The 16,399-nt window shown below is 58.8% G+C and overlaps 2 protein-coding genes across 8 annotated transcripts in view; one reads left to right on the forward strand and one right to left on the reverse strand.

Annotated features, from left to right (window-relative positions):
* The window catches only part of BCOR (BCL6 corepressor), a 44,500-nt gene extending 31,303 nt beyond the window's left edge, over positions 1 to 13,197 (reverse strand). For 2 of the 7 annotated variants that reach the window (XM_048213430.2, XM_026513303.4), the window contains exon 1: positions 12,834 to 12,904. The gene's annotated coding sequence lies outside the window, so the exon portion shown is untranslated. Of the gene's footprint in view, positions 1 to 11,261; positions 11,561 to 12,063; positions 12,384 to 12,833; positions 12,905 to 13,064 lie in introns of those variants that run through there. The other 5 variants (XM_026513307.4, XM_026513306.4, XM_044389365.3 and 2 more) reach the window with 4 other exon arrangements.
* The window catches only part of LOC113265820 (collagen alpha-1(III) chain-like), a 44,469-nt gene continuing 33,003 nt past the window's right edge, over positions 4,934 to 16,399 (forward strand). Inside the window, exons 1-7 of the mRNA XM_048213789.1 lie at positions 4,934 to 4,994; positions 5,126 to 5,351; positions 6,330 to 6,624; positions 10,719 to 11,102; positions 12,982 to 13,102; positions 13,460 to 13,564; positions 14,064 to 14,279. Coding sequence (XP_048069746.1) covers positions 4,934 to 4,994; positions 5,126 to 5,351; positions 6,330 to 6,624; positions 10,719 to 11,102; positions 12,982 to 13,102; positions 13,460 to 13,564; positions 14,064 to 14,279 — 1,408 coding nt within the window. The remainder of the gene's footprint in view (positions 4,995 to 5,125; positions 5,352 to 6,329; positions 6,625 to 10,718; positions 11,103 to 12,981; positions 13,103 to 13,459; positions 13,565 to 14,063; positions 14,280 to 16,399) is intronic.

Genomic DNA, 16,399 nt, shown 5'->3' on the forward strand with positions numbered 1-16,399 from the left:
CATTCCTACAGAAAATGGCACACGTCATAAAAAGAGACCAATTTATAGAACTGGCACCGAAGTTCATGTATCACTCCAGAAGCATCTCCCAGCTCCCCACTGGGGAACCCAACTGGATATAGAAGTCCACGTTAAAACTCAGAGAGGGTAGACCTGGGGGGCTGGGGGCAATGAACTCAATTTGCAGATATCCTGGAGGCTGTACCCCCAGGGACCAAAGTCACAGAGAAGGACGAGATACAGAATTCAACCAGCTCTCAATGATCCTCCAAACCGGGGAGGCCAGGGCTGTGAAGGCTCCAGCCTTGGGAGGGGGAGGGGAGCGACTCTGACCCCCGTTTGTCCCCAGGACAGCCCAGAGGCAGGCCCAACATCTCTGGCCATCCTGAACCCACAGGCCTGGGCCAGCAGTACATCTCCAGGACCGGCAAAGGGGGTGACTGCTGCCACCAACGGCTCTCCCTCCCACCCCGGCACCTCCCCCCAGTGCCTGGCGGGCGACCAGAAACTCAGAGAAGGCCTGTGGCTGTGGGCATCTAGCTGATTAAGTCAGAGTGGGTGGCGCCGTGGGCACACCTCAGGGCCGCACCTCTGCGTCCTGCAGCTGAAGGCGAATGTGCTCGTGGAAATGGGAAGGCTTGCGAGGGAAGGTTAAGGGGTGTGGGTAATCAAAAGCCAAACTGCACCCCTTCCCCGCCCCCCCCCCACTCTCCAATACACTCCCCTTTGGGTCCTGAACCTACACACTTGTGTTTCCAGCCTGGGGAAAGAGTGATGAGTGCACAGAACACAGCGCCCGCCTGTCTCTCTAACTTGTCTGAGTGACAGAGGGGAAACGAGGGCCGCCAGAGCCCCTGCAACTTCCAGAAAAGCCTTAGGTTAATAACACATGGTTTCCAACAAGCTCGCTTAGGGCTGGAAGTTATTTTCCCGAATCTTAAAAACCATGCCTATGAGCACCTGAGGACCCAAGTCCACCGATTCTGGCCAAACCCCTCTGGACAGTGACACTCAGGACCCTGTGGGCCCTCTCCCATCACTTCTGCAGAAGAAGCACGACACACCACACACTGTCCTGCACCTCCCCACACCACACACTGTCCTGCACCTCCCCGCCGATTCTGGGAGCCGGAAAGGTGTGTGCTGGGGCGGGGTGGGGGGGGTGTGTGGGGCGGTGCGCGGCGCGGCTGACTTTCTCTCTCATCTGAGGCCGAGGACGCCGTGGTCAGAAAGCGGCGGCCACCTCTGCAGCTCTCCGCGGGCCTGCATAGTGCACGCTTTGTGTAAGCGCAGCGCTGCTCGCGCACCAACAGCTGTCACATTATTTGCACTCGCTGTAAACAGCCTTCACATTCCCCCCTTACCACATAGTTAAAGCCAGACTAACAATCCACAGTTCGAGATCAAACCAACAACAGCAGCATTGTGTCTGCCTCCGCTGCCTTCGCACCAAGCCCAGCAGCTGGCAGGTTTCTCCGGAACAAGGGGACCCCCCCCTTCTTCCCCCACCCCTCCAGGCTCCAGCCAAGGCTAGCCAAGGCAGCGTGCAGTTTGTCGCCGCTGATTGTAAAGGCGAAAGAGCACAGCCATGTCGCAGGGATTTCTGTGTGGTTTATCAGCCCTCTCCCAGAGTTTGCCCCTCCTGGTGGCTGGGGGAAGCACCCCTCCCCCACTTCCTCGGCTGGGAAGAGAGGTGGTGCAGACTCCCAGGGTCGCTTTCTATGCTCAGCAAAGCGTGGGCTGCCCCGGCCTGCCGGCCAGGGCTTGGGGTCGGGGCAGGGAGGCCTGGCGCTCCCCGTGCTGGGGCGCAGAGGCCAGGCGGCTCTGCACTTTCCGCGGCCCGACGCCTCTGGCGCCTCGAAAATGGTCCAACTCCCTGAATACTTACTGGCCGCCCCACTGATCAAAATGTCTCCTTTATGATTTTTGGTTAAGTCGAACATTTCCATAATCGTCATTATTAGCGCAAATTACACGCCTAATCGGTCCTTAAATAGATTTTAATTAAATAATCATACAAGGCTCATTTTATGACTTAAGAAAGGCATTACTTTTCGTTATAAACTTTCCACCAGGATATAGACTCACGATAGCAGACAAATACTTATTCTTTGAAAATCGCCAACAACTGATGGGCAGGGAAGGTCCTGAAACGATACTGTTTCACCTTCTGGAATCCCAGCAGAGACCAGACATCACATCTGTGCAACTTTCCTCTTGAGGAGGGAGAGAGGATCTCTTCCTCCAAAGGGTCACTGGTGCCTTCTTCTCTTTCGGGCCAGTAGAAAGCAGCCCCAAATGCTACTTTTCCTTACCTATCTGCAGAGACTCCTCCAGCTAGCCACTCCTTTAGAAACCACCTCTCCCCACCGCCATGCAGCCAGTGTTCCCCCCTGGTCTGACGAGAGTGAGAGCTGGGGCGCAAAGCAGGCCGGGCTGTGCTTGTTAACTGCTGTGTAAAATGCTGTTAATAAAATAATAAATACAAAGGATGGAGGCTGCTGGTTCCACGGCTGTTTTGACTGGAAATGCCTTGGCACTTGTCATGTGTTTATGGGAGGGCAGACAACTCCAGGATTTGCATAGTTTGGACATTTCTGTACTTCATTTATTCTGCCCTAAATGACGTAGGCCTAGAGCTATTTCAAGTTTGCATTTGTACAGAACTGTTGAGTGCCTAAGAGCTTCTCCAATTAGACCAAGTTTTAAATCAGACCCAAAGCTGGACCGTCCCTCCTCCCTGACTCGCCCCCTCTCCACCCTCTGCGTCTGGTGCGGGAGAAAAACAAACAGACCCTCCACAACGACCCCCTGTCCTTGCTCTCCCCACCTTCACCCCCTCTGGGGCCATCTAGGGCAAAGGTTACGGCTGTCTTCAGATGACAGGCAAGGCCCCAGCTTCACGATGTGTAAATCACGGCAGTTGGGTGCATCCTCGCCATACTCTACCTCTAAAACAGTGAGCTAAGATGCGGGGAAAACTGCTGGCCTGGTAAAACCCACTGTTCACAAAACAATGTCAGCAAAGGCTGGAAGGCATTCTTTAGAGAGGGACCAGGGATTCGTGCCTACTGAAGCTCTTTCAGCACAAAGGCTTTTAGGGGAAGAAGGGAAAAAGAGGGAGGAGGAGGGGGGAGAGGAGGAGAGAAAGGGAGGGCTCCTGTTTCAGAGCAGGCATCCCCTGAGAGTCAAGAACCAAGTGTAGCTTCAATCAAACGCTGACTTCCCCTCTGGGAGTCGAGTAGGAAACCTGATCACAGTAGCTTACTACCGGCCTGGATCCATACAGGTCTGGTTTTCTTCTCATGCTGGTAATTTTTTAAAATACATATCGATAGAAAAAAAAAAAAAAAAGAAGCAATCCCTGGCAGACTTTATTGAAAACCACACCGAGACCTCGTAACATCCGGACTTAATCCCTATCAAACCAACCACAGCACCTCTGGCCTCTGCAGGCCACCCCCTCACCTCTTTCAACCAGGTCTCTCCCCTCCAGCCACTGGCTCCTCTCTCTCCCGAAAGAAGGACGGGGACGCTTGCCAAAGAGCACCCAGATGCCCGGTTCTGGAATCAATTCCTAACCATATAATGACCCCACTTAGGGGGGGAAAAAACTCCAAGCCCTTTCATATGGAACCCTTTAGAGCACAGAATGTGAAGAACTACAACACAACAAAGAGGAGCCCACGAAGGCAGACCGGAGGAATATCCTCGAAGGCGAATTTAACCTGCGTCGCTCCCCGGACACTGGCCTAGGCAGGTCTCAGGAGCTCTCCGGAAGGGGGGGGGGCAGCGGGCAAGGGAGACTCAACCTATAGGAACACGACCAGTCATTCAAAGCAATCCCTAAATCCTCGGGGCCTACTATGTGCCAAGTAGTCTTCTTTGATCCTAAAGGTGGATAATTATTCCCAGTCTTACAAATGAAGAAACTTACTGAGGCTCAGAGGCCATAAATAACTTGCCCCCAAGGTCACACAGCTAGTAAAAATGGGCCACGGTCAAACTCAGTCCTGGAGTTGCGGAGAGGAGCCAATTATTGGTCTAATTGTGCCATCTGAAATCCCCAAGAATTTCGGAAAGCTTCCTTAGCCCTTGGACGCGAGGGCAGGGTAAGAAGAAAGCTTTGAACACCGATGTAACATAGTCCACAGGGAGACCAGAACCAAGTGTCTCCTACCCCCAGTAATCGCTTAGTTCACCTGGACGTCTTTCCCAATTTCCAGAGACTTCCTACATATCTCCCTACACTGGAATACCCTGGTGTGAGGTCAGGGCTTCCAACAAAGCTCCACTTTCCCCTCCTCCAAGAGCCCAGACTAGGCAGGGGTAGGTGGGTCGCTACTCTCAGAGCTCTGTAAAAAGTGCTGACTCCTGGTACTAGGGCTGGGCCTGCCACCCTAGTTTTGCCACAGAAAGCAATAAATCAAATTATCTAGACAGAGCCAAAGCCCTTTGGAAAGAGTGCCTACACTTACCTTTCCTAGGGTTTTAAGGAAAAACCCCAGGGACCAAAGTAGGGTGGGGGAGAAAATTAAGAGGGAAGTGGCTCCTAAGATACCAGGCCCTACTGGACTTCCCGGGTCGCGGGGGGGGGGTGTCCCCCACAAAAGGCCAAGCCCCGAGACAAGCCAGGGACTGGGTTATCTCTCATTTCTTCAACTTCTCATCCCAGAAGCGGGGGTAGGGGCCAAACATCGCCACCCCGCCCCGTCCCCAATTTCCAGATCTGCCCCAGGCTTTCGGAGGCTCCCGGAACTCTTCACACCCGACGACCCAGGCTCCACAGGGCCATCTCCCGCTCCGCTCGGTGGCGACCGGGAAGGGCAGGGGCCCCGGACAGTTGGCTGCCCCTGCGGCCTTCCCGGCCCCGGCCCCAGCCCCGGCCCCAGCACCAGCCCCGTGACTCCTCCAAGAGGCCGAGGCTCCGGACATGCGAAACGGCTCCAGGAGCGAATGGGCGGGCAAAGGCCTCGGCAGCCGGAGGGATAGAGGCAATGGCGGCGCCGGGTCCTCACCCCACTAGCCAACCGAACACGCCCCCGCCGCCCGGCCGCCCCTGGCTCCCGGCCAGTGGCTCGCTCTCTCTCTTTTTTAAACTTTTCGGTGTTGGCGATCGGGGCAGGATTTCCAGCCCCCGCCCCTAGCTCGGAGCTGGCCCTTCCAAACCTCCTGGGAGGCGACCCCGCCCCGGCACCGCGAGACAGCGGCCCCGGCAGACCCCCCCCCCCCACACGCACCTTGAGCCACCTGGAGCCACCTGGAGCCACCCGGAGCCACCTGGAGCCACCTGGAGCCGGCGGCTTCCCGAGGCGTTCGGCGTCCCGCCGAGCGCTGGGCTGCTGCGTCCGGTAAGGAACTCCCGCAGCCACCAACGGTCCCGGCCTGCCCGCGGCGCGCGTGCAGTGCGCCCCACACTCGCGCGCTCTCTGAAAGAACTTACGCGGGGGGGGAGGGGGAGGGGAGGGCCGTGGGCTTTTTTTTTTTTTTTAACTCTTTAGTTGCAGGAGTTTTGGGTGTCCCCGGCACGATAGCAAGCGCTCGGGTAGAACAATAGAAATAGGGGCTTGCCGGAAATGGTGCAGGAAGACCCCTATAACCCTATAAACCTCTCCTCCCCTGGCCAGTTACTATTAGCATTAAAAGACCCCAGTGCCTTCAGTGCAATGGTGCCTGTTTATAACTTTTTCCCGCTGGGTCCCCATACCCTAAACAAGTCCCCCTCCTCACATTATGAAATCACAAGGGCAAAGATCGCTCCCAAATCTGTGACCTCTAGAAGCTCTCTGGGACTTTCACCTGCTCTGCCCCTGGCACCCCGACCTGACTCACCCCCTCCCCCAGCAGTTTCTCTGGTTTGCACCTAGACAATAAATTTAGTTTAATTTAGCTTCCGGTCTTTAATTTTAGCAGGTCTCCTTTTTGCATGCAAATCAATATGGCAATTACCATCTAAAAGCTCGCCCAGCCCCGGGTCAATGTAAATTGATCATTGTCCGCCTTCCACAAAATAACACCGGGAGTCTGTGGTGCATAATGAGATTATACTGGAAACTGTCTTTTAGATCACAAATTATATTTTATGCTGTCAGGATCTTCTAGCGGACTTCCCCGCTAGTCTAATCACGGGGAGCTGAGCCCGTGGGTGCTGGGGGGGAGTGGCTGGCTTGGGGAGACGTGGCTCTAAAAAATAGCCAAGGGAGGGACCCTCATTTCCGAGACCCTCGGCTGGGGACAGGCACAGATGAGCTTGTGCTGGGAAAGGGGGCCTTCTACAGAAATATCGCGGAAAAGCATCATTCATGAATTCCCATCCAACGCAAAATCAGATATCTCTTCCAGAGGAACACGTTGGGGGCAACCAGCAAAAAGCCGTCGGGCCGGGCTGGTGGTCGGGGAAAGTCTCGGGCCAAGTACCCGCGACGAAGGCAGCTGGGCTACCACCGGGGCGGCCCGAGGAGGCCGTCCACTCCTGCCCCAGCAGCTTCTCAACCCCGCCGCCGCCACCTAGGCCCCAGCAGCGCAGCTGGCTTTGCAAACAGACGGAATCCTGCGGGCCATACAACACTGGCAAAGCAGCTGGGCCGGGCCTTGGCCAGCCTCGGCCTCCCCTCCCCGAACCGTGTGAGCGGGAGGCCGAGGCCTCCGAGCAAGGATAAGGTCCTTTCTCGCTGAGAGCACCGCTCTCCCGCCCCTCTGCGGCCCCCAGGGCACGGGTGTGACCCTGGGGCCTAACAAAGGGCCTTCTGAGTTCCTGGCTGGCGGGGGGAGGGGTGGGGCCAGAGGGAGGGAGGGGTGGGGCTCGGCGGCCGAAGTGGACCCTCGAGGTCCCCCACCCCGCCCCGCCGCGCCTGGCTAGCTCGGCCGGTCCGGCGCCCTCGAGGAAACCACCGAGGTGGCATTGTCAGCGCTGCCTCGCGCTCCTGAGGACCGTCCTGGAGTTCGGGCAGCACGGCGGCCTGCAAGCCTCCCGCCCAGCCCGCGCGGCCCAGCCCTGCCCCGCCCGACCCGGCGCGGGCTCCACCCGAGTGCGGTCTTCCCAATAAAAGCTGGAATTCCCGGCTGGGCTCAGACAAAGAGGGACCGCGGCAAATCGACGCCGCGGGCAAACCAAACCCTAGCCTAGTTTACGTGAGCGTCTGGGGTCACACAGGCGCCTGCTAATCCACCCTACATAGGCCGTCCCCGCAAGGTCTTCTCCAGAAAAGAAAAAAAAAAATTAAAGCATACCGAAATGAAAGCATACCTCCCCTTTATTCCTCCCGGAGGCCGTACTTCGCACTTCTTTCGGTTCTATCTTTATCAGTCCACCAGGCTGACAGCCACATCAGCAAACAGGACTTCAGAGCAGGGCCACCATCTATTCCTCCTGACCCAAGGCTGAACGCTACTCCTCTTTTTCCTCCACAGTCCATCCACTCAAGGTCAAGAACTCAAAATCTCTTGGAGATCCTCCTACCTGCTCCACACATACCCTCTCCCCTGCTTCCAGAAGGGAAGAAACTATAACCAGGAGTACTATTAGTGAGCGAGGGCCATCCATCCTTAGATAGGCCGCTTTGCCCTCAGTTTCCTTCCAGCCTACGACACAGTTTTTCCCTGCGAGTGAGTGCACGAAGGTGGCTGGGCAGCCCACACTTCCTTGCCCACGTTGCTCTCCCCTGGCAGGAAAGTCTCCGTCGGCCAAGGAGAAGTTTCTGTTATTCAGCCTGTGTATCTAAGCACGGATGTACGCATATGAATGCTTTTTGTGTTTCCAAGTGACCCTCTTCACACCTTTAAATGGGTTTTTGTCTCTGGAACGCATTTACAGAAATTCTGCCCCACTTTCCAGCTCAACAAAGTCTGGGATTTTCTCTTAGAATATCGTTCTAGGTCCCTGTATTTGCATACCCGTGTTTACATTCTTCTCGGCCAGTTCTTTATCTCTCATGTATCTCTTGTTCCATGTGGGCATCGGAGCCCAAGTGTCTTGATTCGTCTCAGCACATGTCATCCAGGCACACATCTTAATCTGAACATTCCTGTCTAGCTCCTACACCTCCCCACCACTTACATCCTTGCTTTGCCAGTAATGTGTGGCCCATTCCCAGGCTAGACCAACATGGGTTTGCAGATTAAATATAACTAGAGGATCCCCTGGACCACAAACCCTAAAAGGAAGAGGATGGGGAAGGAGAGAGAGGTGTGTTAACTAATGATTTATTTATATATAGGGTAACCCACCCACCAATTTCAACCTCTAGAGAGAACTAGACCACGTCTGCAAAGTTATGTTACATTTTTAGACCGGTTCAATGTCGACCCCACGTCCGTGCATATGAATGCTCAATCTTGTACACATCCCTATCCAACTCCTGTTTAGAGGCTGTCTCCTTGTACATAACTGATTCTAACTCCCCACAAGTTCATGGTTAAAAGTGCGTCTATTTATACAGACAACTCAAAGACCTCTTTGCCGTGTCCAACGCATACCTGTATGCACTGGCCTGGCATTTCAGCCTCAGGTCTTCCGTCTGCAGCAGTCTTGGTCAGAGGCCCCACCCCGCTACGGCTCTGAGCCGACCTTCCCATTACTAGATCGTCTGCACGAATTCTCTCTGGGAGGTCTAGATCTCCATCTCCCAAACTCAGTTCCTTCAGTGAAGGTGCCCACGGTGTGTGTTCACGCCTCCCTCCCGTTGAGAAGTCCTGGGTCAAACTAGATCATGTAGCAGCTGCGCTTGGTTTGTCGAAGAATCGAGTCCAATGCACCAGGATGTGAACGTGCAAGCACCGAAGAGAAAGGAAAACCCTAGGCCCAGACTCCCGCCCCGCCCCCTCCCTCCAGGGGGCTACTCTGCCTCCAGGAATTTCTACAAGGATCTTTGCCCCCACCCCCCCCACACTCCCCCACTGCCTTTAAAGGGTTAAGAGAAATCCTCACAGCCTTCCCTCCACCCTGGTCGCAGGGCCCGCAGGCTTGCTCGCTCACTCGCTGCTCACGGGAGTCTGCCGCCGCCTCCGCGGCCCGCCCCCCCCTTTCCCGTCCTTCAGCCGGGAGGGAGCCTGCATGCCTGTCTAGACCGATCTATCAGAGGCACACCAACAACACCCGCGAGAGCGCGGAGACCCTGCCCAGGTCCCCCTGCTCGCACGGTTCCCGGCGGACAGAACCCGAGAAGCGTGACCGCGCCTGCGGGGTGGGGGTGGGAGCCTACGGGCGCGGGTTGCCCCGAGCGCACCGCGGGTTCTCGCCGGCCCTGGCCCCGGCCCCCGGCGCTCCCGCCAGCCCGGCTGCCGGGGCAGTCACAGCTCTGCGCGCTGGGCAGTCCTATTTTTATCTTGTCTAATCCCAAACTGGGCGGGGAGCACAGGCTTCGTGCTTAGAGAACAAGAGATAGGCGAGGGAGGCGGGGAGGAGCAGCCAGGCAGCGACGCGAGCAGGAGCGAGTTAAAGACACAGTCGAGGCGACCGAGAGCAGGAAGAAAGAGCGGGCTGCGTGGGCCTCGCGGCGCCGCACGCAACGCGCAGCCCGGCGAAGTTACACTCGCTTCTCCGCCGCCCCTCGCTGACGGTCCCTCCCCACTTCCCAGCCGCGCTCTCCGAAGCCCGGGCCGCGGGGCCCCGGCCTGTGTGGGAGGCAGAGGCCCGGCCTGCCCTGCAAAGGGCTGGGGAGAATCGCTAATGAGCTGTGCGGCCCATTGATCCGGAGAACACTTCCTAATTAACTCTCAGTCACCTACTGGTGACAGCGCCTCAAAGGACAGCGCTGGGGCCCTGCGAGCCCCAGCCCCGACCTGCCTGCCGAGCGCCTGGCGCCCGAACCCCGCGCGCTCCCCTAACTACCCCAGGCAATCCCGACGAGGGGCGGCGGATACCCGCACACTGAAGGCCAGCCTCGCATTAAACCTGGACGGCATATTAATCACCGCCATCTCGCACCCCCCTCGTCCCTCCACGCGCTGAAATCTTGCCCAAAATAAACACGAGAACCGACACTGCAAAGCCCAGACCAGATAACAGGTCGGGGTGGAGTGGGAAGGGTCGAGAAGCAAACGTATTCTCCAAGTGCCCACGTACAGAAGTCTCCGAGGCCGACAATTAATATGCCTTCCACACAAGCAATTCCGCTGGCAAAACCGAATCCAACACCTCGTAAGGATTGATTTCGGCCCGCGGTGTCCGTTTCCAGTGCCACAGGAAGTGTCAGATGGCTAGAAATACCCAACTCTGTCTGCGTTCGCCACCCACTACCTTCTGGGGTGGGCCATTTCCTCCAGGTTTTCAATCACAGGCCATTTTTAAGGATTTTTGAAGAGGCTACCCCTAGCACAAATACCACTACCTAGCCCTCCCCTCGCCTTCTCTCAAAAAAGAAATAAAGAAAGAAAGAAAGAAAGAAAGAAAGAAAAGAAAAAGGGAAGAAAAAAAAAGAAAAAAAACAGCTAAAACCCTGAGCTGTCTGGTCTAGACACAGAGAGGCTGTGAGAATACCTATTTGAAGCTCGCTGGTTTCTTTTTAAGGTTTGTTTTTAAATACACATAACCCTCCCCCTTCCTTCGCTCTTCAATTCCCCCAACCCCCACCCTTCAGACGCCGGCGGCGCGCGCCCTCGCGCGCAGGCACTCGCAGCCTCTAAGCTGGAGATCGCGGACTTTCTGGAAAAGATTCATTAACAGCAAATTAAGCCTCGCCCGGCCTCGGCCTACACGCGGCCAGACTCCGCCGTCTCAGGGACCCGGGGAAGTGCCCACCCGAAAGTGCGGGAAGCCCGCCGGGACCACGCGTGCCTTGAGCCGTCCTACTCTGCACACGGCGCCCCAGGGCTTGCTTGGTAAACAGCAGGCGCACGTCGCCGCCGCCCAGAGCCCCCGAGTTGGCGGAGGCTCTGCGGTGCAGCGGCCCGCCTGCTCCGAGCGCGGGCCCCGCGGCGCGGCGTGGCGGCGCCTCGCCCTCCCCGCCTCGGCCGAGGATCGCGCCCGGGTGCGCAAGTTCCTCTTCGCCCTCAGCCTCTGCGCCGCATGCCCTCCGAGTGGGACCAACTTCCTCCGGCCGCAGACACGCACACGCCCAAACAGCTTCCCCACCAGACTCCCCGCTGCCCAGTGGAGGGCCCAGGTCTCGCCCCCCCTCCCGCCGCCGCCCCCGCACATTCTACCCCCGCCCCCGGGGGCTCACAACTTAAAACCTACCCCGCAACGTGGGGGAGGGCGTGAGAGGAGGAGGGAGTCGCGGAATATAATTTAAGAAGAACATTTAAAAAACAAAGCGTCTGACCTGGCGGGCGGGCGGGCCGAATCGGAACCTCTCGCTCGGCTCGATTTCCTAGTAGTTTCTTTTCTTTCTTTCTTTTTTTTTTTAATCCACGTGATTCGCGCTTTGGGGCAAGCCAAGAAAAAACCCGGGACTCCCCTCCCGAGTTGCGCGGCGGCGACAGCAGCAGGTCGAGCTCGGCTCGGCCCGGGGCGCCCGCCACACACCCTCGCGCACGCACACGCCGTCGTTCCACTAGGAGGAACGACCTGCCCCTGGAGAGGCGAGACGAGGCGGCGGCTGGGGGTTTTTACAGTTCTTTCCCGAGTCGAAAAAGAAAGCAGACGGGAACCCGCCACCCTCCCCTTCCTGCTCGCGAGCTAACGCCGAGCCGAGCTTCCCAGCTTCCAGCCCAGCTGCCCCCCCTCCCGCGCCCGACTCGCGGCGCTCAGCGGTGACCGCGCTCCCGCGCACACAGACACACACAGGCTGCAAACTTCCACTCCGCGAACTCCCCGCTCTCCTCCCAGCCCCCGGGGAGGCGGCAGGCCCCTCGCCGCGCCCCTCCCTCCCCGGTGCCCACGCGGGGCCGCTTAGGCTGGCTGCATTTTTAATAACTTACAGCTAGGAGATAAAAACGAAAGCGAGCCAAGCAGCCAAAGGGAAGCGCGAGGCGAAAGCTTCGAGCTCCACGGGGTACGCAAGAGTGTTGGAGGAGCAACCCGCTGCGGGCGGGGGCCCCGAGGGAGGGGGCCGACTGCAGCCCGCCGCGCGCCCGCCCGCCGCCCGCGCGGCCTCCCCGGGGAAAGGTGTTCCGAGCACTGACCTGAAATCCCCGGCCGGGGAGTGAGCAGGGAGCCTGCGATCCGGCGCTTTGAAGTTTTCCTCCCCCCCCTCCCCGAGCAGAGTCGAGGCGGCACGGAGGAGCGAGGGGCGGATGGCTGGGTGGGGAGAGGTGTGCGGGGTTGGAGGAAAGTGGGGTGGCGACGTTAGCGAGCGGAGAAGGAGCCGGGCCAGGGAAGAGCGGCGAGCAGCAAAGTTTGCCGTCCCCGGCTGCCCGCAGCCCGCTCGCGGAGCCGCGCTCGCTCGTCTCCCTCGCCGTCTGCTGCCAGCCGGCTGCCCTCGGGGTCGGCCCCGCCGAGGGGTGGGCTCTGGGCCGGGTGGGGGCGGGGCGGGGCGGGGCGGGCTCAAAGCCTCCGGGCAGGTGGCGACGGCCCCGCGCGATCCTCCGGGCTCCCGGGGCTGGGCCGGGCTCGGCCGGGCTCAGCAGCTCCCGCGCCGCCGCTGTTGCCGCCCGCGCTCGGGCAAGAGCCCCAGCGCCATGTTGACGGATCGCCGCGAGCGCCCGCTCGGGCTGGGTGTGTGTGAGTGTGTGAGTGTGTGTGTGTGTGTGTGTGTATGTGTGTGAGTGTGTTGGCCAAGTCGTCCCTGCGCGGCGACAGCGCGGCTTGGGCTCCCCGCCCGGCGGCTCGCGGGCTCCCCCTCCGCCGCCGCCCGCCTCGCTCCCGCTCTCGGTCGCGGTCTGGGCTCCGGCGCGTCTCCCCCGCAGCCGCCGAGCTCGGCCCGCGTTCAGCGAGGAGCGTAGCTCTGCCTCACCTTGCCGTTGGGAGCCCGGGCTCCGTCTGCCGCCGCACGCCGCGATCCCAACGCGTCCCCCTCCCCGGTTCCCTCCTCTTCCTCCTCCCCCTCCCTCCGCCCGCCCTCCCTCCCTCCCTCCCAGCAGCCGCCTCCCCTCCCCCCGCAGGCGCAGCGCTCGGGCGACAGCCGCCCGCCCGCCGCCGCCGCCTCCAGCTCTCGCAAGTTTGAGCTCCCCCAGCCTCCGCTCACCCTCCGCTGCGGCGCCTCGGCGGTGGGGTTGCAGAGGGGTGATTCCCCAGGAAAGGTTTGCCCGAGTTTCCCCAGCCGTCAGCGATTCCCGGCCGAGCGCGTTTCGCCTCTCTGGGTCGGGAGCCCGGACCACTTGGGTGGCTCCCCCCCTCGCCCCTTGCCCTCCCCTCCCCCGCTCGGACAGAGTTGGCTGCGCACACCCGGTCCGGGCGAGCGTCCTGGGCGAGCCAGAGACCGGCTCCGGCGGCGGCGGTGAGGGCGGCCCGCTGATCCCGAGCCGAGGGGATGGGGGGCGGCGGGGGCGGCTCTCCCCGCCGCGCGCCGAGACTCCCCTCGCTACCCAGAAGGCCAGTGGAGGACCGCAATTACCATAAAGCGCCTCGCACTCCGCGTAGCCAAAGCTGTCAAACCCCAGCGGCAGCCGCCGCTGCCTCCTCTCGCCACCAGCGCTGCGCTCTCCCGTTCGCGCGTCCCCTCCGAGACCCAGGAGAGCCTGGCGAGTGCGCGTCGGCTCCCACCCTCGCCCTGGGTCGCCCCTTCGTCCGGGAGGAGCCCTGGCCCATTTTGGTGTCCAGAGCTACCTGGAAACACCACGCCTATCCCCGGTGGCCGTTCCGCCCGAACTCTGCACCCGAGTTCCCCGGACGTTTCAATTGTGTGGGAATTGTTTGGAGAGGCGGGGGGGGGGCAGTCAGTGGGGCACAAGGAAGCGGGGGTGGGGGCGGCAGGGGAACGGAGATCCGCCAGACTTTCTCCCCGTTCACGGGCATTTCGTAGTCTGCACCTCAGATGGTTGGAGGCTCTATCCTGGCCCCTCACCCCGGCCTCGGGAGATTATCTCCCGCGTTTTATTTTCCTTGGCAGGGAGCAACTTTTGGCTTACACCGTTCGCCCCATAAATTTCCACTCGGTAACGTCGTGCTGATCGGTGCTCGGCGGCGGCGTACAACCTGCGCCCGCAGCAGTTCAATTCAATTGACACGTATTGAGCTTCTCCAGCGCACCCGGCGCGGCGCTGGCTGCGGGGGGAGGACGGGGGCCGGCGGGCGGGAGGGGGAGGCGGAGAGGTGAGGTTCCGGCCTCCCCGGAGCGCAGAGCCTCTGGGGCGAGCCGTGAAGCCCCAGTTCGTGAAGCTGGCGGGAAGGGGTGGGAGTGGGGGAGGGGTGTTCCGGCCTAGCCGCACCCAGACCGCGGGCCCGGACCTCGCGGCAAAAGGTGATCCTACCCGGCTCTTCGCTAGAGCCTTTATATGCTGGGGGTGGGGGAGGTCTCTGCCTAAGGACAAGATGGTGCAGGCTTGATGAGAACATCAATCCGAAATGGAGGTAGCTTGTAAATCCACACGGAAAGTTTTAAAATATCCTGGAGTGTCTCCATGCCAAAAATAATCAAAAGCATCTCAAGTTGATTACGAAGTCAAGGTCAAGGCCAAAATCAGCTCTAGCTAGCAGAGCCCTTTTAAAAATTAGACTTAATACTGACTGCGGGACTAGTGTTAGGTGCGATGTTATTTATTCTGTTTTAGTTCTCAGTACATAGTTATAAAAAGAGCCCTTTTCAAAGCAGAAGTGAAACATCTCTACCGTTTGAAACCCGAAACTTCGGGCAGAATTAAATCTTCATGGTCCAGAGCTGCTTATAACAACTGGTGTAAAAGACAGGCAGGCAAGTGCCCCAGAGAACAGTGCCCAGCCCTGCTGGGCCGCCACCACTTCCAGGACCCGCGCCTGCATAATGGAATGCACGCCTTTTTCTTCCCGGTCTTTCTGGAGGTGGATGTCTCTGAAAGCTAACCCACACATTTTTTTAATCTCCGGTAACAAGCAGAAAGACACCTGGACTATTATGCTGTAAAGCTATTTTTTATAAAGACATTTTAGGGCCAGACATTAAAAGTTATTAGACTGAACGCATGCGAGTTACAGACACAGCTGGAGAAAAGGCCTCTGGTTGTGTGTTGTAGCAACATTTCTTTTTGAAGCGACTCCTTTTATTCAAAACAAGTCTAAAATAACCGGGAAGGCTGAAGTTGGGTATTTGTGGGGAAACTCTCCGAACGTGGTTCCAGGCCAGGAGGCCGCGCAGGAGAGCTGGCCTGGGTGAGTGTGGAGCCGCGCCAGGCTCTTCCGGCTCGGTTAGGCCGCCGCAGAGACCCTGGCACTGTGCCCGGCCACCTTCTCTCCCCTTCCCATGCCTCCCCAACTCTCCCCCCAGGCATAGGCTTTTCTCGGAGTTAAGAGTTGCATGTAACCGTCCAGAACTTTTGGAAAATCCAGGAACTAAGCGAGACACGGAGCCTGCTGCCTCTCGGAATCCTGTGGCCTCCTGGGGCTGCTGACAAAGGGGCCTGTTTGTCTAACTTTAAAAGTCCTAGAGTTAAAATGAATTGGGGGGGTGCGGTGCTGTAAATGCGAGGGGGCCGCGAGGAGGGCTGACTGTGGGAGAAATTTGATGCTGGAGACAAACAGGCCAGTAAATTCGCCTTTGACGTAATTTGCAGCATTCACCAACCCCCCCCCCCACTTTTTTAAGGAGCCAGGCCTCCATGGTATCCTCGTGCGGGCTGGTGGGATTAAAGGGTTTCGCTTCCATCTCTGAGGGATACATTTTCCAACTCTGTGGGATTTTTAAAATATCTTATTAAGGGAGTCCTAAGAGGCATGAGTGTGTGTGTGGAGAGGGTGGTTCGTGACTCACTGGGAATTAAAATGTGAGATTTTCCGGAGGTGCTCTAAGGCAGGGGAGGGTTGGGAGTTTACACCTATTGGCCCGGTTAGTTGGAATTGTTCCAGGGAGGAGGAGAAGAAAGCTCACGCAGGGCAGTCCCATCCCTTGTCTCCGTTCAGGAAGGGACTCTGGGAGCTGGGGACACCTCGGAGCCTGCGGAGTGTTCGGGCAGCCATGGCCTTCCTGGGCTTCCTCCTCCCCTGCCCTCCCAGGAGTCCCCGGGGAGCTGACCTGGGGGTCAGGCCACTATACCCAGCACTCAGCAAGGGGAGGATTTCAATGAAAGCAGAGGAGAAGGTGGAGAGAGGCAGTGAGTGAGCGCAAGGGAGGGGAGGCAGCACAGGCCGTGGAGAAAGAGACAGGCTCAGAAAGGAGAGGTGTGAGGCCACCCCTCTCCCACCCACCTCACCCACCCCTTGTCCCCTTGGAAGGGTCTCTTGGTTAGAACCTACAGCTGGACCTCAGGCTCTCAGGCACTCTTCTGCTGCAGATTCTATCCCTGCTCTGTAACTAGGCATGCAGGTTGGTGCCTCAGGGAGCAGGCCTGGAGCCTGGCCACCCTTTTTGGCCCAGGCTGATTGTGCAAGCTCTGCCAGGGCCCCTTCCAC

Source organism: Ursus arctos, chromosome X (genome assembly GCF_023065955.2).
Source record: "Ursus arctos isolate Adak ecotype North America chromosome X, UrsArc2.0, whole genome shotgun sequence".
Lineage (NCBI taxonomy): Eukaryota > Metazoa > Chordata > Mammalia > Carnivora > Ursidae > Ursus > Ursus arctos.